At 43.2% G+C, this 27,919-nt stretch overlaps 1 protein-coding gene across 2 annotated transcripts in view; it reads left to right on the top strand.

Moving 5' to 3' along the window:
- The window catches only part of LOC110367257 (very-long-chain enoyl-CoA reductase-like), a 29,621-nt gene extending 8,887 nt beyond the window's left edge, over positions 1 to 20,734 (top strand). The window contains exons 2-14 of one of the 2 annotated variants that reach the window (XM_036125568.1): positions 10,693 to 10,753; positions 11,165 to 11,215; positions 11,343 to 11,394; positions 11,872 to 11,916; positions 14,488 to 14,591; positions 14,697 to 14,812; positions 17,269 to 17,374; positions 17,610 to 17,682; positions 19,324 to 19,367; positions 19,437 to 19,494; positions 19,602 to 19,690; positions 19,831 to 19,876; positions 20,245 to 20,734. In XM_036125568.1, the coding sequence (XP_035981461.1) occupies positions 10,706 to 10,753; positions 11,165 to 11,215; positions 11,343 to 11,394; positions 11,872 to 11,916; positions 14,488 to 14,591; positions 14,697 to 14,812; positions 17,269 to 17,374; positions 17,610 to 17,682; positions 19,324 to 19,367; positions 19,437 to 19,494; positions 19,602 to 19,690; positions 19,831 to 19,876; positions 20,245 to 20,372 (960 nt within the window). In that variant the 5' untranslated portion in view covers positions 10,693 to 10,705 and the 3' untranslated portion in view covers positions 20,373 to 20,734. Of the gene's footprint in view, positions 1 to 10,692; positions 10,754 to 11,164; positions 11,216 to 11,342; positions 11,395 to 11,871; positions 11,917 to 14,487; positions 14,592 to 14,696; positions 14,813 to 17,268; positions 17,375 to 17,609; positions 17,683 to 19,323; positions 19,368 to 19,436; positions 19,495 to 19,595; positions 19,691 to 19,830; positions 19,877 to 20,244 lie in introns of both variants that reach the window. The other variant, XM_036125569.1, reaches the window with a different exon arrangement.
- Positions 20,735 to 27,919: the final 7,185 nt, after the last annotated feature.

Here is a 27,919-nt window from a genome sequence, read left to right as displayed (position 1 = left end):
GGGCTCGGGATCCGCGTTGCATTATGGGACGTGGCGGCCATATTGACAGCAACGCAACGTTAAAATACCTCTGACATAACGTTGTTGAACGAAGAGACGTAGAAGTAGAGTTGAGAAAGAATAGATAGAAAAAATATGTTAAAATCCCGAAAAGGATCTGAAATTTACCGGGACACATTAAATAGAGAAATCAGGGACCGGTATGTTGACAAAATCAGCATTATTATAGAGCGCCGACGACCACTTGTTGCCACTGTTTTGCATATCGGACATCTTCGGCTACCTAGTTTGTGGTGTGAGCGCCTAGACTTCATAAAAGTTCCAAAGCTACAAGTCCTTGGAGTCTCATGTGCAGTTCACGAATGGATGGGTTCAGGAGCGGCAGATTATAAAGCCAGCAAACAGTGGGAACACAAAGGTCAGCTGTGCTCAGACGGGCTCTGGCACCTGCTAACCATTAGTGCTAACAACCGCTCACTCATGTAATGTACTTTTAACTAGCTGCTATGTGTTTCAAAGGTTTAGTTAGTAACGTTAACTGCCAGCCCTCCCTAAATCCTCCGGGTTTCTCACGTATTTGAGCCTTTTCCCGCTGCCGTTTTAGTATTTATGTGCATGTATGTGGTGTGCGGCTGAAAGAAAGAAACTGTAGGCTATTAAATAAAACCGTGCAGCTTTAACTTACCAGAATGAAAATGGAGGGAACATACTCTCATAGACATCGGGATACTGTGGAAAGTTATGATCGGTAGTCTTAAAGCCGCGATCCAAGCGAGCCGACAACTCCATTGCGCTTGCTGTCTCTCCCGTGGTTGCGCCTCCAGGCAGGAAAGCGGTGGAAAGTTAACCCATTTTCTATGTTTTTCCCATGGCGATCATGTGTTGCGCTGTTACAGCCCACAACACAGCAACGGTTTACCATGGTTGAAATGAAGTTACGGTAAAAATTAATCAAATTAAAACACGGCTGAGAGAGGGAGTACAGTATGCGGTAGTCATAGGCAGTAGTCTGAGTAGCGGGGGCGGAGCCGCGGAGGCTTTCAATATGGCGGCCACACAAAGTAATACGTCATGACGACCAAGCCCTATTGTCAAATATTTGTTGATTTTTTTATTTTTTGTTTTTTTTGTAAAATGGCTTGAATATTCGTTCAAGCTTTTGAGAAAAAAGAAACAGCTAAATTAACTTAATAAAATTGATTCGTTACAAATGCAGACCGCGGGCTCTATGTAGTTTGTTTGAGTGGCGTTGCCATAAGGTGACGTCATTGGGAGGCGCAGGGACCATGGCGATTTTCTTCGTAAAATTGTCCGTTTACAAACTGCAATCCCGCTCTCGAATAAAACCTACACCCCGCTATAATTACTTTAGTAAGTTGTCCAGACCAATTACAATATTTTGCGCAATTGAGCAAACGTTAAACCAACCATGTATAGTGACGTCATCTGAAGGCGCTGGACCCGAGTCAATCTGGCAGCCCGAGTCAATCTGGTACCTACACCGGGCATACACTGTACGAGTTTTTCAGTCGTGGTACTTATATACATCTCAAACTGTGCTACGGAACCGCGGGGTTTAAAAAGTTCACCGCTCACGATCTGTGACCGCGGGTCCCGGGCCGGGCGGAGGTCGCTTTGGGGATGCCTGCTCCCCTCCCTCCCATGGCGCACGACTGAAGAATCGACCCGAAAAGAAGAAAAACTCATACGGTGTACGCGGGGCTAAGAGATTTGCATAGCTGACTAGATTATAACCATTAACATAGGTTATCATCGTTGGTGTATATAACAAATCGATGGTGTGAAGTGTCAAATTTATTTATTGAATAAACTTGAATGCAGTTTTAAAATAATATAATAGGAAAGAATATTAAATAACATATTTTGCATTATTATTATCCTCACAATTTGAGTAGTTTAATGGTTCGTGTGTGTGTGTGTTCATAGATAACTGTTGATATTAGAAAATACACACATATTAATGTATGATAGAAATATCTTTAATTTATAAATGGTCACCTTAACATATTTGAATATTTTTTCAGGCAAACCCTCTGCTCTTTTCATGGAGGATGACGTTGACTGGGCACCATCCCTGTGTCTAGGCCACAGTAAGGTGAAGCCAGTTGGGGCAACGGCTGCTTCTAGGAAATCTAGGCTGGCAGAACGTAACCCGAGGCAGCAAACCTTGGCTGCAGCAGAGAGTCTACTGCTACTGTCAACGGATCATCAAGTGTCAGCTGATTCCATGTCAGTTGTCACCCAGCTCTCTGCAGATGATCTCAATATATCAGACATGCTACCTGTGGACATGGATATTGAGCATGTTGATGACGACGGGTCTGGAGTCAGCAGCCGGACTGACATCACCATGGAGCAGCTAGACATGGAGCAAAAGGAGCTGACACGCTTAATGGAGGAGAATTACAAGTTGCGAGATGAGTTGAAACGTAGCTCCTATTCACAGGAGATGATGGAAGGGGACGATGATTGCGTTAGATTCTACACTGGCCTTAGGACCTTTGCTGTTCTCATGATTGTCTATCAGAGCATTGAGGACTTACTGAGTCACACTGCTATGAGCAAGCTATCAAAATTCCAACAAATGCTCATAGCTCTCATGAAACTTCGACTCAACCTCACCAATCAAGATCTGGCATATCGCTTCAATGTATCACCATCAACCATCTCACGTGTAATCTCTAATGTCATTGACATAATCTTTCATAGACTCAGCTTCACACTACAATGGCCCTCCAGAGAGTATCTAACGAACACAATGCCTATGGAATTCCGTAAGCACTTTGGAGTTAAAGTAGCAGTCATCATTGATTGCTTTGAAGTTTTTATTGATAGGTCTTCCAATCTTGTGGCTCAAGCAACAACATGGTCTAATTACAAACATCACAACACAATAAAATTTCTGATTGGTATATGCCCTCAAGGTGCTGTCACGTTTATTTCTAAAGCATATGGGGGGCGGGTGTCCGATAAAAGCATCACAGAGAGTTCAGGGTTTCTAAACAATCTCTTACCTGGGGATTTAGTCTTGGCTGACAGAGGGTTTGACATTAGCGATTCGGTAGGCCTGATGTGTGCTGAAGTTAAAATACCTGCTTTTATGAAAGGTCGCAAACAGTTGTCGACAGCTGATGTTATTGACACCCGTAAAATTGCCAATGTAAGAATACATGTAGAGCGAGTGATAAGTTGCATTAGGCAAAGGTATACAATATTGGGTGGTCCAGTTCCGATTGATTATGTTGCAAACCGTGATAAAGAAAACTTCACTCTTATGGATAAAATAGTTAAAGTTGCCTGTTACTTAAATAATCTTTGTAGAACAGTAAATCCTTTTGAGTAATACAAATTTGCCCTAAAACCACTCATATCTTTTATAAGGGGTTTTATGGTACATGTGTTCATTTGCCAGTATGATCAGTTCCCATGGTTACATTTGTACATTTATTGACTTTGAACAATAATTAAAAATTCTTTGAATCAAAAATATATATCAGTCTTTCATTTTAAAATGCATTTAAATGGTAAGCCAGTCCGATCAGTGGTCATTCCATTGTGTATGTCACTATTTGTTTTGCTGTCTTCATGTATTTTTTATACAGTAGAACCTGTCTACAACGACCACCTGGCCAATAGCTTCCTGTCCTTCTGGAGCACTTCCAGGTGATAGTCACCTGGAAGTGCACCAGAATGACAGGAAGCCCCATTGGAACGGACAACACCGTTTGTTTTAGCCAAAATGCTATACTAAATAGACTATTATAAATATGAAAGACCAAGGTGGTCGTTATACACAGGTTTTACTGTATTGTGCTATGTATGAAATGACAGCTTTGTGATTTAATAAATTTGTTATAACTTAATGTTCTGTTTGTGTTTACACTTATAATAACATGTTAGCCAATTTACTATTTAACATTTTTGGTGTAAGCATGCTAAGCCATGTGCCTAGTGGTGGCTTGGTGCCAACAGGCAACAAGTCATTACCAAGCACATGACTGTGGGATATATATATATATATATATATATATATATATATATATATATATATATATATATATATATATATATATATATATATATTAGATGGATGCTGTTTAACTGTTCTATATGTATTGATCTATATATAGAGAGATAGATAGAGATATAGATATAGATATATATTGATTAAAGAAACATTTTTAAAAATCACTTTTCAATCTTTATTTAATCTTGAATCAGTTACCAATAATTTGTGAAACAGTGAAACCAACTTTTGGCAATAAGATAAAATGGTAATATTCCTACATTATTATACAGTACATATGTCCTTTTTAACTTAACTGATCATAAAACAGATATGCATTAATGTGTTGTATGTAATTTTATTAAACATTGCACATACGAACACACACACATTCTATTGATATACACAAAACACAACAAAAGATATATTGACAGGATTTTTCTGACCTTTCATGGACTATTACAGGGATATTCCATTAAATATAAACACAAGATGCAACTTATTATAAGAACTTAAAACTTAGCAGCCCAGAGACATGTGAATCTATTATTAAAATTTCACACTCGATTAAAAATGCATATACATGCATTCCTTGCACATTCAAAGACCGCTACAAACCCTGTAATACTCACAAATATGATTTACTAAACACAAAAATGTATACTCAAAATGCTAAGAAAAATACATTTCATATCTGTTTTAATTAGTAGGAGAAAAACATTTATTTTCTCTTCTAGAAAAACACGCACCACAAACTTCCGGTAAAGCCACTTTTCGGAAAAAATTTTGGGCTGTTGGATAAACATCAGACCAGAAATTTTTGTCTGGAAATATGCGTACTATAACCATGGTACCGTGTACCCATGCAACAAAGTTTGCATAGTCTACTCCACATACATAAATCTGAGATTGTACTTGATAGTAGTACTCATGGTCTTTCTTCATCACAAGTGATCCTGATGAGTCTGTTTGAAAACAGTCATGCTGCTGTGGAGATGGTATGGTAAAAGGACGCTTGACCTCAACCACACCAGTTCCACAGCAGCCACACTTTACCATACTGTCCGGTGACGCACCTAGTTCAGGATAGACAGGGTTAAGTCTAAGTCCAGACTTGTAGCACTGAACATCTTGATGACTAGCAGATATGATTTTGACGTAGTCTTCTAGAGCCTGTTTTTCATATTTGATTCCATGGGCAGTGGCTGCACTTTTAAACTTGCACTGCTCCGGGTAACATACAGCCTTGATGAGGCTCGGTGCTGGTTTATCCACACAAGTTCTGCATATGGCCTTCATCTTTTGACGCTGTGAGGCGACCACCACGAAATGTGTACCACAGCTTCGAGTTTGCCTGGTCCTGGGTAGCTTCCTCCACTGCAGTGGCCTTCTTAGCAGTAACTGCTATTTCAAGTTCACTGCAATACTCTGTAAGTTCTTGGCGCTGCATTCCCAAGAAACGTTCCTCGCGTAGCTGCAGAAGGGGCAATGGGAATTCAGGTAGAGTGAAGCGAGGCATGAATGGTTCTTGATAATTCGGCTGGATGGCGAGGGCACTGGCTCTTGGCTCATGCACACTGAGTGCTTTCCAGAAAGCCTCCTGTCGATTTGGTGACAGAACAGTTCGCTTTGGATTAGCGGGTAGTGCAGGTTTGGGAGTGGACGTCATGAGTGGAGAAGGGGAGTTGTCTATTACTTCATCCAACTTCAAGCGCTTTCTCCTAGACGATTGGAAGTCTACAGCAGACACCTCAGCGCTAAGAGATAACAAGTCACGCATGGCAGGGGGGAGCGTCCAGTGAGCCTTCTCAGACGTCACTGTTTTCCTCTCTCTTATCCATGACGCAGCATCTAGCTTGAAGAGTAGAGCACCGACATGGGTGCAGGTTGAAGCGAGGCCAGCCTTGCAATCACAGTTGGCAGATATGATCGCACCTTCCTTCTCAGCCAGGATCCAGGTGCGTGTAGGGGTGGCTCTGACACTCTGAGAATGCATGTATGCAGTTTCATATAAGATAAAAAATTGACTCAATTTTATTTGAGAATAAACTGAAAGAAAACTGCTTGTCTTACATTTTACTACCAAGTATCATAGTTGATAAGATCAGACTGCACCAAGCCGGGCATACACTGTATGGGTCCTAGCAACACAGCCCACCCTGAGCCCATGCCCAGCTGAAGCCCATCTAGCCCAAGTGAGGCCCACATGGGCCCCACCTGGACGTGTTTGCTGGGGAACAGTTACGCTTTACGCTTTAAAACGGACTCCTTTTTAGGGGTCCGAAACCGGATGTTAGCAAGGCTCATATCCTGTTAGCTAGCGCGACCTACCGGTTAGCCCTTTGTTCTAAACCCCACGGTTTACAAACATTTCTTAAATAAACCTTTTTAACTTCACCCTCAGACCGCTGCCCAAACCTCTGTCCTTTGTTTGGTGTCAGTTTGGTCCAGTTTTGGCCATTCACGGGAAGAACGTTGAAGGAGGGAAGTTGTTGGCTAGCGCTAGCTCTTGGCAGGCTAGGGTTAGCCTTGCAGCAGCATGTGGCTAACGGCGTGGTCTGGGTTGGAGGCCTGGTCCTCCAGGCAGACTCTGACCCCGGTTGCAGTCACAATTTAAGCAGATCTCTCCTCGGCATGGGGACGTTGCTTCTGTGCCGGCTTTTCAGCTCTGCGTTGCCTGGAACCAGCTCCGTCTGTGGTGCGCTGAGAAAGCAGAACAAAGCTGGCATAGACGGATTCCTTCACTTCGGCATCTGTTTAAGCTAGGGTGACCAAACGTCCGTATTTCCCGGGACATGTCCGTATTTCACGTCCTGTCCCGGGCGTCCCGGGTTTTTTTTATAAAGTGAGGAAATGTCCTGTTTTTTAAAGTACCTTCATTGGTACGTCACGCTGTGTGTGACGTAATCCCTGAGCCGCGTCAGTGTGGGCAGCCTTGTTATTAATCAGAAGATAGAGTCCTCCCTCGCGCTTGTCGGCCGCGCTTGTCTCTCTCCCCACCCCCCCAAACCCCCCCACCCCCCGCCCGGCCGCGTTTGCCTTACGGCCCCCCCCCCCCCCCCCCCCCCACCCCCCCCCCCCGCTCCGAGGTGTCCTGGTTTTCCCAAATGAAAATATGGTCACCCTAGTTTAAGCAGAAGTGAGAGACTTATCTTTCAATCGGCTGGCAGTTTCTCCCTATGCCAGGGAGGAACTGAGTTTCAGAAACGCTCATTCTGACTTAGCTCGCGGCCTCTTCCAGGCCCCATCGATGGTTCCGGGAGGCCTTCAGTCACATGGCTCCCCCCTCTCCTTGAGTGCTGGTCCTCAGTGTGTCTCAGCAGCTTGGAGTCAGGAGAAGAGACGAAGAGAAGAGCGGGCAGAGGTGTGCTGTGTCTTTTATCTGTAAGGAGGTGGTCACAGCTGACCTCCTGCCGAGAAGAAGGGACGAGCGAGAGAGAGGGAGAGGAAGGCTTCTCCTGGCCCCCCCTTATCTTTTGCAGAAGGAGTGGACTTTCTTTGTTGAATCATCCACTGTTCAGGATTCAATCTGAGATCACTATCATGGCATAACATGCTGTTGATGACAAAGAGCTTACACTGGGCTGCTGTAAAGCTGTTCATCTTACCACGAGAACAAGAACAGAGCCACTAGACTGCCAGTGCCTCCTGGTCGTAGCATAACAAGTTGCAAGTGGGATTTTCCGGCCAGTGAGAGTAGGGGGAGATGGCAGACCCCAAAATCATCTCATAAACACTTAGATTACCATCACAGTGACTTAAAAGAGGATATACTAAGGTAAAAATGTTATTTAGTGCTGCTTTAATTTGGCAGAGGGCGTTGAGCATTCCTATGATTTTGGGGGATACATAATTAGGGGCTTTGGCATAGCCCCTGGTAGGGTCTCACATGGCAAATTGGTCAATCAAAAAACAAATCAATATTGTTGATGAAGCAAGACCTCAATAGCTGAGTGAACTTTGGCTGGATTACTTTTCTTGATTTAGGAGATTATTCTAGGAAATGTTCTTATTTAATATGGCAGTTGTTGTCATTGTTGCTCTGTCTGTTGAAAGCCAACAGCAATAAAAATTTGTAGCTTCTTGCTGCCAACTAATAAGTCAGGTGCCATAGGAATCAAGTGGCAGGAAAAATCAGAGTATCTCACTCTGGGGATATTTAATGTTCTTTTGTTTAACAGATACCAAGTAGATATAGTTAGATCTCTACACACAGCTGGGCTTGCTTCTACTCTAGAGATGCCCATGGAGAGAGGTGTCAGCCTGTGTGGGACAATGCTGACAACCCCTCTGCAGAGCGCTTTGTTGCAGGAGGAGAAAAGACTCTGACTGTTGTCTATGTTTATGTGCCAAACAGCAGTTCAGATTCCCAGCCTTTTTTGGAGTCGCTGGGTAGTGTACTGGCGATTGTGTAATGCTCCTGGGGAACTTTAATGCCCATGTGGGTGATGATAGTTATCTTTGTTTGTTGGATTTCTTTTCCAAGTATGGCATGTTCATAAGAAACACCAAGTAGATTTGGGCTAAATACTGCAGTGTTATTTCATGGAGACTAAGAAGAAAGGTGTAAAATAGTTTCCCACACAGAGGTGAGTGGATCTGGTGGTGTTGAAGGCTATTGGACAGACATTGCAACCCAAAGGAGTTAGCATGAACTCGGAACATCTCGCAGGGGACCATGTTTAAGGGACATTAAATAAATAAAAAAATGTATTAAATTTTATTTATATAACACCAATTCATGAAACATGTCATCTCAAAGCACTTTCCAAAGTCAAATTCAATCAGATTATACAGATTGGGTCAGATTATGCAGATTGGTCAAAAAATGTCCTATCTAAGGAAACCCAGTTGATTGCATCAAGTCTTGACAAGAAACATTCACTCCTCATGAAGGAGCGTAGAGTCACAGGGACAGTCGTCTGCATTGTCCATGGCTTTGCAGCAATCCCTCATACTGAGCAACCATGAAGCGACAGTGGAGAGGAAAACTCCCCAAAAACGGGAAGGAAAAACCTCCAGCAGAACCAGGCTCAGTATGAACGATCGACGAATGATTGACCGACTGGGGGTTAGAGAAGACAAAGCAGAGACACAACAAGAGAGACAAAAAAGCACAGAAGCACACATTGATCCAGGACATGGTCTACAGGACCTCTACTAAAGATGCAACTTCTACGAGTTGTGGCCTGAAAGTCTTTGGAGCTTGTTGTGGTGGTAACCAGAAGACCAATTCTTCACCAGAGGGGGGAGCCCTTAATTTACATGTCCCTCCACATCTGACCATCAGCTGCAGTCAGGCTACCCCAAAGCAAACAACAGAAATAATTGTCCTCTTTGTGTCAGCTGAGCTCATCAGGAGAAGCTTGGAGTAAAGCTGCAACCTCTCCAGCTAAACTAAGGCAGTTCAGGCATATAATCTCTAGATAGGTGGTGATCCATAGCTGGAGAACTAACTGTATATATTAAATGGATGGATATTGTGCTTCTGTTGTCCGAAGTTTTTGATTTGAAGTATTGTCTAATTACATTTTTTGGGGAGTAGCACCAGTCATCTCTTGTCTACGAAATCTGTGTAACTCCTTTCTCAGCAATGTCTGTCCACCTACTTGCATCCAAGGTCTCCATGGAAACCAAATACTGTTGTAGCAAATGGATGGCAGTAGTCCACACAACTTTACTATCTCATGTGTTTCCTCAGATAATCCCTCCAGCTTTAGGATTTCGCACTCGCTGCAGACTCACCACCTTGACACCTGCCAGGAAGGGGGTTAGCTGCTTGTGTCAGTAGTATAGACTTTGGTACAGTGCAACTGGAAAACAATAAGACATCCTCCTACCAAGTGGTTCAGACACTGCCTTTGTACTTCCTGCTCTAAATAATTAATTTGGAGAACCAGGTCAACTCTAAGTTTGCTGTATGTCTCTGCCCAGCATGTTCTTCTACATAAGAGAGGGTCTGTTATCCTCATATACGTGATCCTAGTTTATCCTGATCTCTAAACAAAACAAAAACAACATAAAAACTAACACTATTTGCAGTATTTTTCAATATCTTCACTTTATTATCAATCAGAAACCATTTACTGAATATTTTATTGATTTTTAAAAAGGTGAGTAGAATTTGCAGTAGTAAAAATGATATTAAATGATTACTTTTCTAAGATGCAAAATGTATCTGTATACCAGAATATGAATAGATGATAGAATAATATATTTTTAGTCATACCAGGTTATGGCAGATTTGCCACTTTCCACCTTTTTCCTGGGCAGGTAGTTGTAGCTGTAAAATACCTTCAGGGATACACAAATGAATCACTTTAACTATGTAATAAACGTAGATTGCAGCATGATACTTCACAGCACAAAAATTATGAAATAAATAAATAAACAATACAGACAGGTTTCAGAAGATAACCCCCACTTCTCTAAACACATATCCAGTAATACACCACTTTAAACATGTGAAGTTTGTTGCAATACCATCCAAAGCCTGAGAAGGACCAATAATCAACACATAAGACTAGGTCAGCTAGTCTTACAGCTAGAGAAGTAAACTGGTCTACAGCTATGAAAGAAAAGCTTCATCTTCTGTCTGATGCTTTACCTTACGATGCTGCATTCTCCCCTTAAAACACATCTGTTTGCTCTTATTGCTTCTTCAGTGCGGCGAGTAACATGCTTTTACAAAGGAAGTGGAGCACCATTAGGAATTATTTCAATAAAGTAAGCAGACATTCAAATATATTTAAGATATTTAAAGTTAAGAATAATAGATATACTAAGAATATGACAATGGGGGAACTGACTGTGTCTTCTATCATGAATCTTTGGAGCACTTGTATGAAATGAAGCAAGAAGTCGGAGGACTTTGACATTCCTGAGAGCAGTTTATGATACATAACAGAAAATGGGGGATAATCATCGTATTTAAATGGTTACTACAAGCTTCAATAGTATTACCAATACATTCAATCCATTTCTTAGCTTTCTGAGATGGGAATTAAAATTTAGAGTTGAGCCAAGATTAATGCCCTAATGTTTTAAATGATCTACATACTGTATAAGTAGAAACACAGAATAATCTGTATTAATTGGTTCAGGGATCTTAAATAGGGTTTGTATATTATTTTCCAGGTGGAGGTCCTTGATGCCAAGACAAAGGAACAGCTTTGTTTTTTAGATAAGGTATGCCGACAGATTTGGCGTTACACCATGCTGGACTGAACTGATGCACCGCATCACCGCTGCAGTGATTGCAAGATGTATGGGTTTCAATCCAAAGGGATTCTCTCTCTGTTTGTGTTCTGGTCAGGTGGATCCTCACTCGACAATAGGAGACATTAAGAGCCTCTTTTACAAATCATGTGAGTGTTTGGAGTTAATTCATATACTTCTCATACTGTACAACTAAATTTGTTTTAATGCGCTGTGCTCCTCACATCGTTCTAATGTGGCAATAATTCTGTACTTTTACATTCTATGATAATATAAAGATTTTATAGTTCTTTCTTTCAGCTCATTTACTGTAAACACTAACTTCGTCCCATGTTTTTTTTTTTTTTTGAAAAAAGATGAATATTAATACATTGAGGTTTCAAGCATCCTGAAAACAATTTCTTCGAAGCGTCCAGTGGTTTCTGCCATAAACTCGTCTCCAGTAGGAAATGTTGCTAAATGTTCGCCGAGCCTGAGGCCTCTATTAGAGCAGTGTAGCTTAACGATATTCCATCGTGGTCAATTATTATAGGGCCTCGAGCAAAAACCCCTTATGCAATGAGAGCATCATCTAGCTGCCCATCTATGTAAATGTATATGTATTCTATATGTGTGTGTTTGCTCAGATCCTCAGTGGTACCCAGCAAGACAGGCACTAAGACTGGATCCAAGTGAGTAGCTATTTTTGTTATTAAATGTGTTTAATACATGTATTTCAGCAGCAGCATAAGAGTGAAGTGATGATGATCTAATTTGTGCTACTGTTTTGCTACATTTGGATCACTTGCCCTGTCGAGTTTAATATAGATATGAACTGGGGAAATGGATTTAGATTGTAAACTTAAATATTTCATCAGAATCCCCCAAAACCAAGTACCCTTGGCTGTCAAAAGATGGGGATGTCTGTAAATTATTACAGTGCCTAACAAGAGCACTCCTATTCCTTTAACCTGATCACATTTTGTCTCTTTGCAAACTTCATGGTATTTTATAGAATGAAATAGAACAGGATAGAAACATCATATATTGCCCAATTATGGGGAAATGTAGGCATACCAGCAGCAAAGAGCAAATTTACAACATAAAAAATATTTATCTGTAGTTGTGCAGGTTTGTAAAGTTGAAGGAAAATGACACGTCGGTTTAATGATTTGTGCTTACCAGCTGTGCACATCTAGACACTGAAACTATGCAAGAAGCAATTTCCAAGTCTCCGATTTAGGTCCATCTCCAGATTTAGTGGAGAGTCTATGAACAGGAGGCATGGTACACCTTCCACAGGTCGCCAGTCCTGGGCGGTTCTTCAAAATCTTGAACAAACAAATTAGTCAGAGTTTTTTGTAGGAAAATGTTATCAGTGTCAATCCAAATCTTTCTTAAAAGGATTTTGCTAATTTGCCATACAAAAAAAAATGTATTTTGGTTTTAGCAATATAAGAACAGGATTTGGGTCAGTGTTTCTTTAAAAACCCTTGCTGTATTTTGCCAATTTTAACAAATAAAATCATAGTAGATTGTAATGCACCAGAGTCTACATTTGAGTAAAAGTCATTGGATGTGATCACATTTACTATGAAATTAAAGAGAATGTAAACAGGCATGGTTATTAAAATACATGTGCTTTGTGTTGTACCTAACATTTTCAGTAGTAAGATTTAAATTTTTCCGTCATAATTTTGCCCTGATTAAAATCAAAAAGTCTCTATCTGCCCAAGTCACCTGCAGGTGGCCAAATTCTTTCTTGAAATGCATAAATGCAAAATCAGTACCTGGGCCAGAAGTGGCTCCAAGGCCGCACTTTGGACATGCCTCCTGTAAAATGTGACTATGTACATAACTGCTACTACATTGTTCTAGGTCCTACATAACCAGAGCTTTATATTCTGTGTTTGCTGTGTCCACTACATGGCTTGTGACCAATGGCAAACAGGACTTGCTATTGGCTGGCTCTTGTGAATGTTCTTTTTTCTTACCACTCTTCCATTAAAGCCAGATTTGTGTACAACTAATGATTGTCCCATCAACCGATGCTCCCACCAGATCTGAGGTTGCTTCTTTTATTTTTGCTGTCAGTTTTGGTTGACAGCGTTGTCTTTGTAGGTTAATCTGCTACATGGTTCCCCTCAGATCAGTCTGCTCAGGGCTTTCACATCTACCTTGCTGGGAAAAACTGCACAGATTAAACTTCCTCAACAGCTATTAGGGACAATTATCCCAGAGGAAATTCTAAAAATGCCATCCAATTAGTAGGACATGCCATCTATAATCTGCTTTGCCTCTGTTCTCACCTGGTTTTAACATGTGTTTTGACAGCATTAAGCATGGCTACGGGGCTAAAAACCAGAGCGCAATAAACGTGTGCAGCTCCTCCATGCACGTTTATTGCAAACAGTGCTTTGTGAAAGTGAGGAACACTGACATTCTTTTTAAAGCCAGAGACGTTGAGCTAATAAGCCTGGTGCTTAGGGGAAGCAATTTCAGTTCAGAGGTGGGTTCTTCATTGTGCCACAGGACTGATTGTGTTCAGACTGCTACACTAATGCCCATAAGGAAATGTCCCAAACACCAAGCTTAAGGAGACATCCTATTAAAGTTTTTGAGTGCGCTCACGTCTTTATTGATGCTGTTTGGTCATGGTCGGATCAGCCAGGTTTTGGGAGCGTCTGAAAAGAACTCTCCCAGAAATATTCATCAAATTGTATTAGGTTTTCACCTGGACTGTAAACTGGACTGGAGTCACCACACTGATGCTCTTTACAGGAAGAGTCAGAGTCTTCAGCCATCTTCTATGCTGTAGTTTGTTGGAGCAGCAGTTTTGATACAAATTACAGAAAGTGATTAGATAAGCTCATGAGGCCAGTTCTGTCCTAGGATGCCCCCAAGAACTAAAAAAAAATCCCATAACTGATGGATAATGTGTCCCATCCCATGAATGGAGCTGTTGCAGAGCTGGAGAGCTCTTAGTGACAGACCGCTGCATCCTAGATGCTCCAAGGAGCGTTATTGAAGATCCTTCCTCCCAGCTGCTGCTAGACCGTGCGTTTTCTTAAGTCATCATACTCATTTCTATTTTTTTATCCTTGTATGTATCCACAAATTTCCATTTGCCTTTGACTTTGCTGCTGGTACACCCAAATCTCTCCAATGTGGAAGAATAGAGTATATTGCTAGTCTGTTCTACTCTAAAAGTATCAGAAATGTGCCGCGACTGAATTTGAGTAAATGTGAACATTTTTTGTTAGAGGGAAAATCCCTCCGAGATGAAGAGGTCTTACAGAATCTACCAGTGGGAACCACCGCCACTATGTACTTCGAAGATCTCGGGCCACAGCTAGGTTGGACTACGGTGAGGAGACTATCCTTAGATTTTACTAACGCGTTGTTTTACTGCACTTATATCTTAACACCAGAGTTACATATAGGTAATAGAAGCCTATTTTGTTTCTTTTAGGTGTTTTTTGCCGAATACATGGGGGCCCTGCTCACGTACCTCCTCTTCTTTTTTCGAGTGCCATATATTTACTCTCACACACAGGCCTTCACCTCCAGCCCCCATTCTGTTGTCACGTAAGTAGAAAACAAAATGTCAACCAAAGTACAAGTTATGAGGGGCTACAAGCCAATGACAGGCTTTTATTTTGTTAACTGCCTCGTCCTGAGCATATCATTGAGCACATGACAGATTTGCCACCTTAATCTTAATCACAACACGACATGGCGTGTATTTATCTACAAGTCTGTCGGTCTAATTGAATCGGGATGAGTGACCACATCATCTTGTTACAGTCCACCATCCTCAGAATATGATTGTTTAACAAATCTTTCTCGTGTGCCGCTATGACGAACAGGATGGTTTAGATTGTCCTCGTGTTCATTCGCTCACTTGAGCAATCCGCAGCTTGCGTCCTGTTAAGGACTTCATCTTTGTCAATTCATCAAAGAGCCCCCACAGAAAGGCTTTTAATTCACCCCGTATTTAGTATATCTCATGTTTTCACTTTAATTGCCTTCACTTGAATAAGACTTTCATGTTCATGTATGATACATCTCTTTTCAGACACGTATTATCCACTTACTAATTACATTTTTGTCTTCACAGCACGCAGTAATCTGAATAAGTTTTGAAATCAGGTCATAACTCTAATGTTTTAGCTGATTTAAGCCATTTAAAATGGTATATCCATGTGATACGACATTAGAGTAGAAGATATTGAACGGCTACACTTTAAGATTAGACCTATGTCAAGTTATTTGAGGCTTTCTCAATCTAAGAATATCTGTGTAACAGATACAAAACGGTTTTTGGAGAATGCCCGCTGTAGCTATAAACCTGAAGGATCACCCTTCAGCCTGTCTGAACAATTATCAGCCAATAAGAGCTGAAAAAGCACAGGAATGGACCATGGAGGCTGTTGCACCAATGAGATCTTCACTCCACTCCTGGTGGACTAAGAGTGGGCTGATACGTCTGGTGTTATTGCACATAAAAGAACTGGTGTCAGCAGCATGTGTCTTCATTCAGAACATGGAATGGGAAAATGTGTGTGGCATCTTTCATGTCGTTCAGGAAACAGCAACACCAGCCAGGTTTGCAAGCTCAACACATCAGGTCTGTTTGCTGTCCATGATTGCCGTAGAGCGGTCAAATGAGTAGTACGTTAAGTTATTTAATACTGGAGATAGGCACCAGCAACCCGCGACCATGCACAGATACACTGCAAAAAGGGAACAACAGGTAAGTTAAATTTTCTTGAAATGTGTGTATTTGTCCTTGATTGAAGCAGGTAAATAAGATTATCTGCCGATGGAATGAGTATTGTCTACCCTAAAATAACAAAATAGGAAGAACTCATTTCCATCATCTTATTTCAAGTGCATTTTATCTAATTATAAATACAAAAAATCAATCCATTGGCAGATTATTTAAACTTGCCTGCTCAAATCAAGGGGAAAAACACTGATTTGAAGAAGATTTTACTTATTTTTAGTTCCCTTTTTGCAGTGTTAGTACATATAAACAGTGGATGGATGGATAAAATGTAATACTTTAATTTATTTAAAACCTTTACTATTTAATTATCTTACCAAGTTAAAATCATTCTTGTAGCTGTCTGATAATTATCCGATGAGAGTAAGGAGTCATAGTTTATCAGATTAAACAGCTTGATACAGTTGGCAGGACCCATCAAGCTAATCATCATCGTACCACAGACGTTGTTTGGCTAAAAAAGCAGCATCGAACTTAACAGAAGTCTTTTTGGGTCTTCAGTTTCAGCGGTTTTGAATCACTGAACTCTATAAGATAAGATAAGCTTTATTGATCTCACAGTGGAGAAATTCACTTGTCCCATCGGCTCAATAGTCAAAAGTCAGAAGAAGGTGTCAAAGTAGGTAAGTAGAATCAGTTAGATACAGTTATACAGCTATATACAATATACAATTCTGTACACTCCTATGTATAAATATGTTATTGCACATATGTTATTATACAGTTTATACAGGACTATTGCACAGGCTTATTGCACAGTTTATACAGTTTATACAGGATTATTGCACAGGCTTAATGCACGGATTATAGCACCTTGTTTAAATAGCTTATTGCACATAAGTTATTACAGTTATTGTTGCAGCTATGGTGCATGGTTGCAGTCGTTACTCTAATAGTTACACTTATAAAGCTATGATCAGGTAGCAGCAGGAATGAGTGACCTTTATAACATAATAATGTAACACAATAATAATAATAATAATAATAATAATAATAATAATAATAAACACAGCACATTATTGCACGTAGTTACTGCAAAACACTTGCACTGTCTGAACTCAGTATAAAAAGCAAACAGTGAACTTCCTTCAATTACTCTGAGAATCTTTTCTTTTTACTGTAAACTCATGTATCACCTGACTGCTAAAGGTAAGGGGAAATAACTTCACAGCACCTCTGTATAAAATATTCCAAATGTTCAGATCCAGTTTCCAGCTAATTTAGACCCCTGACCTTATTTCATTTTGTCTCCCAGACTGGCCTGTGTCTGCCATACGTTCCACTACATGAAGAGGCTGATGGAGACCATCTTTGTGCATCGGTTCTCCCATGGGACCATGCCACTCAGGGCAATAGTCAAAGTGAGTTTTTTTAACTAACACATGAAAAAAGATGAACTTGACCACTTATTTCTTCTTTGAAAAACTCCACACCCTCTATAAAACTGTCCCTCATCCCTTCATGAATATTGCTGCACAATATTAAAAAGCAGTAGCATACTTCCCTTGAAGCACTGTGTACGTTTGAAGCAGTTTTTTTTTTTTTTTTTGGCAATTGACAATGTCGTCTTCCAATGTTGTTGCTTTATCTCTGTAGAACTGTGCCTACTACTGGGGGTTTTCCGCATGGTTAGCCTACTACATCAACCACCCTCTTTATACGCCTCCATGTAAGTCCAACCATGTTGTCACAGTTTGGCTCCTCAATATCTTTCAGTCCTGTGTTTTATTTTTGGCCTATTCATTTACGTTGGCCTGCAACCAGGTCATGTGACTACCAAGTTTCCCCTGGAAAACTCGACAAGTAAACTAACCATCTGCCTTTATATGCATTTTGATGACATTTCGAGTGAGGAGTATGCCTAAAAAAATTGTAATCTTTATTCAGGGACATGAAAACAATTTTTCGTTTATTAGTTTCGCCGAAGATTTGAGTGCATTCTCTGAAAGTCTTGAGATGGTTTCTTTTTCTACCGTTGCCATGGTGGTTGCTATGTGCGCACGGTTCTATTGAGGAGCCAAATTGTGACAATACTACATTTCCCCCTGTGGACCAATTTGGTGATTAGACGCTTTTCAGTGAGACTGGCTTGTTAATTGGTAGCAAAATTGGTACCATAATATCCTGATCGTTATGCTTCTTGCTAATTTGCATATACTAGTAACAAACTCAACTCTTTTTAAACACCAACATTTGCTGGATTTACAATGTAATTTAAACATTTTCATTGTACTGTTAGTGATCTAATGTTATGACTATATGGGAGGAGTTATGGCTTGATTTTGAGATGAATGGTAGAAAATGTAACCACTGTGATATCTTAGGTAATAGGACACTTTAGACGGGAACATCAGCCAACAGGGTTCCCCAGTACTGTCTTCATTGGCCAAACTCCTATTTTGATCCAGTGTATTTGGGGTTAATTTGTGCATTTACTCACAATATGGTGCAATGCAAGATTTATAAACTCCCTATTATAATCCCACTGAACATTGTTCAAAGGAAGTATAAATCCAACATACTTGACCATCACTACAAAAATAAGTTAACATTAACTTATGTTTAAACCCCTTCTTATTGCAAGTGTATAAAAAAATATTCTTTTATTTTTTTGCTGTCAAGGATAGCTGAAGTAAATAGCAATTGTTCATTTGAATTTGGCACAAACAGTAGATGTTTGTGTAAGTCTAATAAGAGGCATTAGTTTATGTACAATCCATGTTAGTGTTACAGTATTAGTGTGATTGAAACAAGTAGGGATCATTGGAGCAATCATGTCTAAAACAAACTCCTCCCACATGCATGAAACTCCCTCTTAGGTACTGCAGAGACTCTCTTCTCGATTCAAACACATCTTAATAGGGAAAAATCATAAGTGGATGACATTCACTCTCTGACCACTAGGTGGCTGCAACGTGCTCCTTATTTAATCCTTAGTATCTATCAAATGGCTGATCGACTGCAGCTTGAAGACATGCAGGAGGCAGTTTCAGGTAATTTCTCAACAAATGTCCAAAAGGGATACTCTTTCTGTAACTTTAATAATGCCATTGGGATTGATTTTTAACCTTTAAGTCCTCACACAGCCATTGGACCCCACATGTCAAGTACACAACCACTCATGGACCCCACAAAGGCAGAAAAACAAGGTTTAACAACAACAGCAATAATAATAATAATAATAATAATAATAATAATAATAATAATAATAATAATAATAATAATAATAATAATAATAATAATTGCATATTTATTTATTGGTGTTTTTATATTTCATGTAGCACTGAAAGCTGCCATATTTCTCTTACAGCATATGGAGAACTTCAAGTCAAGTATGCACTATTCACATTTGCGGTATGTAAACTGACATTCTCAATGGACAAAGATAAACTCAGACTTCTGATCTTTGAATTTCTGCTTTAGATGTGTGAAATGGGAAACCTCTCCATTCATATGAGTCTGAGTAATCACAGAGTAGATGGTTAGTTCTTGATCTTGAGTTTTTTTTACTTAATTAAAAAAATCAGTTAGGCACACTAAATTCCTTTACTTTCTACTTTGCTTTTTTCTTTTGTGTGGAAGCATCAGGGTTCAGACTAAGAAGGTTTCCTATGCCAACCAAGAATCCCTTCACATGGCTGTTTTTCTTTGTATCCTGTCCAAATTATACATATGAGGTAAAATTTAAAGCATTTTTTTTTTGTAACAGGACAAATTACACATATGAGGTGACATCAATGCTTTTGAAACGGTTGTTAAGATTTGTTGTTTAACTACCATCTCCATCTGTCTGTATATTGCCATTTCACATCTGTAGGTTGGTGCTTGGGTAAGCTTCACAGTCATGACCCAATGTCTTCCAGGTATGTGATGCATGCATCCATTTGATGGAATTACTAGAGATGCACCAGGAAATTGGTTGGTGACAAGAATTGGCAGATTTTCAGCTTAATTGGCCCTGAGCCACAAACAGCCAACCTAAAACTCAAAAATAGGGTCTTTTCCGATTAGTGAATGCACCAAGACTAGTAATGACTTTTCATGGCAAACTATTTAAAAATGTAAATGGATAAAAACACATGTCAGCAGCTTATAGTTTTACAAAAACCAGAGATCTAAGATTGCATACAACACTCGGTGCATCCCTAGAAATCCGTCAAAATCAGCATTTACAATAACATACCAGATTATTTGGCAGCAGTGGTTTTTCATTGTATATTTTATCTTGCAGTGGCAATATACACTTTATTTGGGTTTATTCAGATGACCATCTGGGCCAAAGGGAAGCACAAAGCCTACATACGAGAGTTCAAAGACTATCCAAGTGTTCGGATGGCTATTATTCCTTTGATTCTTTGATAATTGCTTAGGCCTGCACTGCTGCACCCTGTGAGAACAGCACTATGCAATTTTTATGCTGATGAATGGGCTTGAATAACATTTGTAGGGAAGCAATAACATAGAAATGCACTATAGCCGAGCCTTTAAAGATTTCTGAGATAATTTTATTTTCTGTTCTGACATGGACAAAGGTTTTGGCAGTGGCATTAATACTAGGTTTCAAAAACTTTTTGTGTTTGGTACTTGTAGCAACAAGCCAATTTGTTCAGATAGTAATACATAATAATCAGATGCATATTGATTTATCCCAAAGCTCCGTCTCACGGGGGACTCACAATACGTTTGGGCCTGCCGGGTCTGACCGGCTTCCTCCCCCGCCATCGGAGCCAGCTCACCACCAGGTAGTGGTCAGTGGAGAGCTCCGCCCCTCTCTTCACCCGAGTGTCCAAGACATGCAGCCGCAGGTCAGATGAAACAACAACAAAGTCGATCATTGAACTACGGCCTAGGGTGTCCTGGTGCCAAGAGCACATATGGACACCCTTATGCTTGAACATGGTGTTTGTGATGGACACCTTACTGACGAACACAGAAGTCCAACAACAGATCACCACACAAGTTCAGATCAGGTGGGCCGTTCCTCCCAACCACGCCCCTCCAGGTCCCACTGTCATTGCACATGAGCGTTGAAGTCCCCCAGCAAAACGAGGGAGTCCCCAGGAGGGGCACTCTCCAGTACCCCCTCCAAGGACCCCAAAAAGGGTGGGTAATCCGAACTGCTGTTAGGCACATAAGCACAAACAACAGTCAGAACCCGTCCTCCCATATGTATGCGGAGGGAGGCCACCCTCTCGTTCACCGGGGTGAACCCCAACGTATAGGCACCAAGATGAGGGGAAACAAGTATGCCCACCCCAGCTCGGCGCCTCTCACCAGGGGCAACTCCAGAGTGGAAGAATGTCCAGCCCCTCTCAAAGAGACTGGTTCCAGAGCCAGAGCCATGCGTCGAGGTGAGTCTGACTATCTCTAGTCGGAACCTATCAACCTCGCGCACAAGCTCAGGCTCCTTCCCCACCAGAGAGGTGACATTCCACGTCCCAACAGTCCATCATCTATAAAATGGAAAAGGTATGTTACACAAAAAAGTAACATTTGGTATTAATTAGAGGACTAGCCAAGATGTCCATGGTAACTCTGGAGGAGCTGCAGAGGTTCATAGCTGAAGTGATGATGGACGACTGTTTTTTATGCACTGCAGAAGTCTGATCCTCCTGGAAAAGTGGGGTGGAAATGTTTTTGAAAGAAAGTAAGAAGTCATCTTTGTTGTAAAGGGACACAGTTATAATGTTGTATTTTTATTACTTTTCGGCCTACATGCAATTATGTGTGGCAGAACACTAACACTGTATGTCACACACTGTAGAATATGGAGGTAAACATCATCATAGGGTGGGAACGATTCAGCAGGAGAACTGGTCAGAGTCAAACACAAATGCATGTCACACTTTTCTGATTTTTTCATTTTATATTAATACTTTTCCAAGGCCCTTTACCGCTGAAACTTTTAACCCATGGTAAAGAAAGCTCCTCAGACCTTAACTGCCCTGAGAACCTGGGGTCATTTGTCAACAGATGGGTGAACCGAAGCCAGCAAATTATGACCCACTCTAAGCACTAAAGCTCTCTGTTTCTAAGTGTAGTTGTGTGATGTTATAATGGATAACAGTTCCCTTAATGTAGTGGTTCCCAAACTTTTCTTGGTGGAGCCTCAGTGATTTAAAAGTTCTCTTTCATAGCATTCGTTTCGTGTCTCACATTGGGAACGCCTTCAGCGTGACCTCATCAGAAGCTCCTTTTACATTACGCCAGCCAGGATTGGCTGGAAAATAAGCCTGTCAGTGTCAGAGAGGGTAGAGTCCCTCCCCCCCTATATAAGGGGCTGACACTGCACTGACAGTTATTCAAAAACCTCTTCTCGCAACGAGCAGAAGTTCCCGATTAGCTCTCTCTCTGATACTGTCCCGCCTTTTCTTGGAGCCTAGCTTAACTGTCCGTAGATCCACGCGCAAGCTCGATCGCTGGGCGCTTTGCTCTGAGTTGGGTTCGGTATCACGGTGAAGCTATCCTGGTAGAAATACCATTACGCGAGTAGCAATACTCAAAGTCAACTACCGCCTCACGGTTGTAAGTTGATCGGTTCAGAGTAGCAATACTCTCGAGCTACACCCCGGGTGGCCGAAACGCCGTCCCCATCCTAGTCACGCCTGGCTAGCCTAGCTGTCAAAAGCTAATTTTTGTGTAGCCTTACAACGAATCTCCCTGAAATAATGGAGATCGTTAAATCCCCTGCGAAAGCGGAGGTGAGCCCAAAGGGACGGACTTGCCCGTGTGGCAATAAAATTTCGAGCTGGGATACCCACCTTTCATGTGTGGTATGTCTGGGTCTGAAACACACCCAGGCAGCCCTCGAGTCCACGGAGGAGTGCTCGCACTGTAGCCGGTTCTCCCTGAAGGTTCTCCGTCGCCGCTTGGCTCGTCAATCGACGATGTCCGCTAACGACCCGGTGATGGCTTCTACAGCATCCGCTCAAGAACCAGCCGACCAGGCTGGTCCTCTTTCCACCGATCCAGAAGCCGGACCAAGCTGGGGAGAAATCCTCGATGCCGTGGACCCACTTCCACAGGGAATGCCCGAGCTCGGTCTCACTTCAAGCCAGCTCGGCTTGCTGCCTGAAGGGGACGAGGAGCTCTCTGACTGGGAGTCGGAGCTGCCCTTCTCGGACAACGATGAGGACTATGACCCATCTCCCGCGCCCCCGGTGCGGGTTGCAAAACCCGCTCCCGTGGGCTCTGGCCAACCTGGTCATGACGGGTCCTCATCGGAGCTGGATTTTGACTTGCACGACGTGTGCAAACGCGCCGCTGCAAAGCTTGAAATCCAGTGGCCAGAGGTCCAATCTGAAGCTCCCCGCTCCCGTTTCGACGGGAAAAGGCTGCCGAAGACCCGCAAAACATCCAGACAGCTCCTACCGATTTTCCCGGAGCTCCTGGAAGAATTGGCCGTCTCCTGGCGCAGCAAGCCATTTAAGGAGAAGCACCCAGTGGCCGGCAGTTCGGTCCTGGATTGCGACGGGATGGAAAATAGCGGCCTCCGCCAAATACCACCCGTCGAGCCGGCCGTCGCCACGCACCTGCACCCGAAGACCTCCATGTCAGCCGGAGGCCCCGCCCTTCCGTCAAGAGCGGACCGCTTTCAGTCGAGCCTGACTGATAAGTCCTACAGGGCAGCCGCGCTCTCAGTCCGCGCTCTGAATGCGTCGTCTCTGCTGATGGCCTATCAAGCAGAGTTGGAAGAGCAAATGACCGCCGCTCCAGACGCTGCGCTTTGGGAGGAGGTGTGCGTCATAACCGATCACTGCCTGCAGCTTCATAAGGTAGCGATCCAGGCGATGGGCAGATCCATGGGACTCATGGTTCTGCAGGAGAGAGCCAGGTGGCTGAACCTCACAACTCTGGCGACTAAGGAGAAGGAGGACCTCCTGGACACACCCATATCACCCCAAGGGCTGTTCGGAGAGGCGGTAACCTCGATGCAAAAGAGGTGGGAGGAGAAGAAAAGGGACGACGAAGCCCTAAAGCTGTGCCTTCCCAGACGCACGTTTGCCACTGGGACTGCGGCCCCGGCCCCCCAGCGCCAGACCTTTGCCCAGGCAGCAGCCCGCTTTCCTCCTGCTTTCAGGATCCCAAAGCTCCCAAAGGCTCATGGAGCTCCGCAAGGCGCACAGAAGACGCCTGCCCCCAAGGCTCACTGGCAGAAAAAGCCTGAAGGTCCTCGCACAGACCAACCACCCCCCACCTCCACCACGGTGGTGAGGAGGAGGAAGCGACCGGCCTAACACCTGCCTTGGATGGAAAGAGCGAGCAGGGATCGCTCTCCTCCGTGGCTCCGTTCCTGAGCCTGTTCAACGAGTTCAGCTTGACACAGCGTATGGCCGAGGGGACGTTCCATCCCGCTCATCACGCCAAGAAGTCCAAAGACTCTGTTCAGGGCAGGGGTATCCAGAGCGAACCCCAATTATGTGTCACAAGCACATCTTCATGTTCCGAAGAAATAAATGCTTGCAGACTGGCGCATCCAGGTCTAGAACCAAGGGCGCAGTCAAAAATGTTGAAAAACAAACACAAAATTTCACTTGGGGATCTGGTCCCTTCCTTTTCGGAGGAAGTGAGACGCATCCCCAACGTGAACAGCCCTACGGCGCACCAGACGCCTCGCGCATGCGCAGTGCAGTACGGGGTTGTTTACGACCCTACACCCAAAGAGGGCGCTCTCGGCTCGCTATCAGACTGGCCAGTCAGCCAGCTGACAGTGAAAATCCACCGTTGGGCGAAATGCACAAATTCAGAGTGGGTGTTAAGAACTCTCAGGAGGGGATACAGACTGCAATTCACTGCAGTTCCCCCAGGGTTCAGAGGAATAATTCAGTCACGGGCAGAGGGACAAGCCGCTCGGTTCCTGCAGGACGAGATTTCCTCGTTATTGGAAAAGAGAGCGATACGGCTGGTTCAACCAGAACACAGCAGCGAAGGTTTTTATTCACGTTATTTCCTCGTGCCGAAGAAAGGCGGCCGAGGAATGCGTGCAATTTTAGACCTCAGAGCGTTGAACAAGCATCTGAGAAGATACAAATTCAAGATGCTGACACATGCTTCTCTGCTACGCTTCCTGCGTCCAGGCGATTGGTTTACATCTATCGACCTCAAGGATGCTTATTTTCACATCCCCATTTACCCTCCACACAGAAAATACCTCAGATTTGCTTTTCAAGGGAATTCTTACGAATACCTTGTCCTCCCTTTCGGACTCTCTCTGAGCCCGAGGGTGTTTGTGAAGTGCACAGAGGCAGCGGTGGGTCCGCTCAGGAGGCAGGGAATACGTGTGGCAACTTACATAGACGACTGGCTGATTGCCTCGTCGTCCCACCAGGAAGCCACACAACACACAGCTGTGATAAAACAGCACTTGATGGATCTGGGTTTCAAAATAAACCCGGAAAAGAGTTCTCTGCTGCCCTCTCAGAGAACATCCTTCATAGGTCTCTCTCTGAACTCAATCCATGCCAAAGTAAGCCTAACGGAGGACAGAGTGAAAGCAATGGTCAACTGTTTGTCCATGTTTCAAAGAGGAAACCTGGTATCATTCAGACTCTGCAGAAGACTGTTGGGACTGATGGCCGCAGCATTAGTGGTAATCCCTCTGGGACGTCTCCACATGAGAGGAATCCAGCGATGGGTAGCCTCCCAGGGGTTAAAGCCACATACTCCTCAGCGCAGGCTGAGAGTTACTGCAGCCTGCACAGCAGCGCTGCGCCCATGGCGGAACAGAGATGCACTGACTCAGGGGGTCCCAATGGGAGTTGTGCAGAACAGAAAAGTTGTCACAACAGATGCCTCCTTGTCAGGCTGGGGAGGTATATGCGAACGGCAAATGGTGAATGGAACCTGGGGTCCAAAGATGCAGTCCGAGCACATAAATTACATGGAGCTCATGGCTGTTCACCTAGCATTAAAACATTTTCTTCCCATTCTGAGAGCTCACCATGTGCTGATCAGATCAGACAACACAACAGTGGTGGCTTATATCAACAGGCAGGGGGGGCTAAGATCACTGAGGCTCCACACGCTGGCTCACAAACTAATCATTTGGAGCAGCAGACATTTTCTGTCTCTGAGGGCCACTCATGTCCCGGGAGTGTTGAACTGCGGCGCAGATCTTCTCTCCAGGGGGAATCCCACATACGCAGAGTGGAAGCTCCACCCAGAGGTGGCGAGGATGGTTTGGCAGAGGTTCGGTCAGCCATCCGTGGACCTTTTTGCTTCTCAAGAGAACAATCAGTGTCCCATGTTCTTCTCCCTGCACGATCGGAACCCACCTCTGGGGGTAGATGCACTAGCCCACCCCTGGCCTCGCACTCTGCTGTATGCGTTTCCCCCAATAGCTCTCATCTCACCTACACTAGCCAGGGTACGAGCAGAAGGTCTGACAATGATCCTCATTGCACCCAATTGGCCAGCGAAACATTGGTTAGCAGAGATAACACAGCTCCTCTGGCAGGAGCCATGGCCGCTCCCTGCACGCAGGGATCTGCTGTCTCAGGCACGGGGACAGATTTTTCACCCCCACCCAGAAAGACTGGCTCTATGGGCTTGGCCCGTGAGTGGTTTAACCTACAGTCCGTAGGGCTCCCACAAAATATTATCGAAACGATACAGGATGCTAGAGCTCCTGCAACACGCTCTCTGTACGGGTACAAATGGTTGGTTTTTGAAAAATGGTGCTCGGAAACACAAGAAATACCTTTTCAGTGTTCCGTGGCTGTGATTCTAACCTTCCTACAGAACCTGATTGATAAAGGAAAAGCATTTTCCACTATTAAGGTCTATCTAGCAGCAATTTCAGCCTGCCACGTTGGCTTTGAGGGGAGAACTGTCGGCCAACACCCCTTGGTCTGCCGCTTCATGCGGGGAGCTCGCAGAAAGCTCCCTGTTTCCAGACCCATCGCTCCATCGTGGGATCTACCCCTGGTGTTGGATGCTCTCACAACCACACCCTTTGAACCAATGGATCAGGTGGAACTAAAGATAGTAGCTCTAAAAACAGCACTTCTAATGGCACTGGTGTCTGCAAAGCGCGTGGGTGAAATTCACGCTTTATCAGTGCATCCATCTTGCATGAAATTCTCTCCGAACGGGACCAAAGTAGTTTTACTTCCCAACCCAGCTTTTGAGCCTAAAGTGTTGGGGTCATACTCTCCCATTGAGTTGATGGCTTTTCATCCTCCACCTTTTTCATCACAGGAACAAGAGAGGCTACACAGTCTCTGTCCTGTGCGAGCTTTACAGATTTATCTGAAGAGAACAAATCAGGTCAGGAAAAGTGACCAGCTGTTTGTCTCCTGGGCTAAAAATCATTATGGAAAGGCTGTTTCAAAACAGCGGCTTGCGCATTGGATAACTGATGCAATTTCTTTGGCATATAGCTCAAAAGGACATCAGCCTCCAGAGGGCCTGCGTGCCCACTCTACTAGGGGTTTAAGCTCTTCATGGGCTCTACTCAAAGGAGTACCCCTGCAGGAGATTTGTGCTGCAGCAAGCTGGGCATCATCTCACACGTTTACTCGGTTTTACAAACTTGATGTCACAGCTCCATCACTGGCTCATTCAGTTCTAAGTGTGACAACAAGCACCAAGTAAAAAAAAAAAAAAAAAAAAGCTATGATGGAGACAGCAGGCACGTAGTGTGGGATCTGCTGAGCAATACGGGAGTTAGAATATTTTTCGTTCCCAATGTGAGACACGAAACGAATGCTATGAAAGAGAACTTTAGGTTACTTTCGTAACCCCGGTTCTCTGAGTAGCATGAGTGAGTGTCTCACCAAACCACCCTCCTTGCTCTAACGTTGCGAGGAAGAGGTGATTGTTTTTGAATAACTGTCAGTGCAGTGTCAGCCCCTTATATAGGGGGGGAGGGACTCTACCCTCTCTGACACTGACAGGCTTATTTT

The sequence above is a fragment of the Fundulus heteroclitus genome, chromosome 21 (genome assembly GCF_011125445.2).
Source record: "Fundulus heteroclitus isolate FHET01 chromosome 21, MU-UCD_Fhet_4.1, whole genome shotgun sequence".
Lineage (NCBI taxonomy): Eukaryota > Metazoa > Chordata > Actinopteri > Cyprinodontiformes > Fundulidae > Fundulus > Fundulus heteroclitus.
This window is presented reverse-complemented; position numbering and strand designations above follow the sequence as displayed.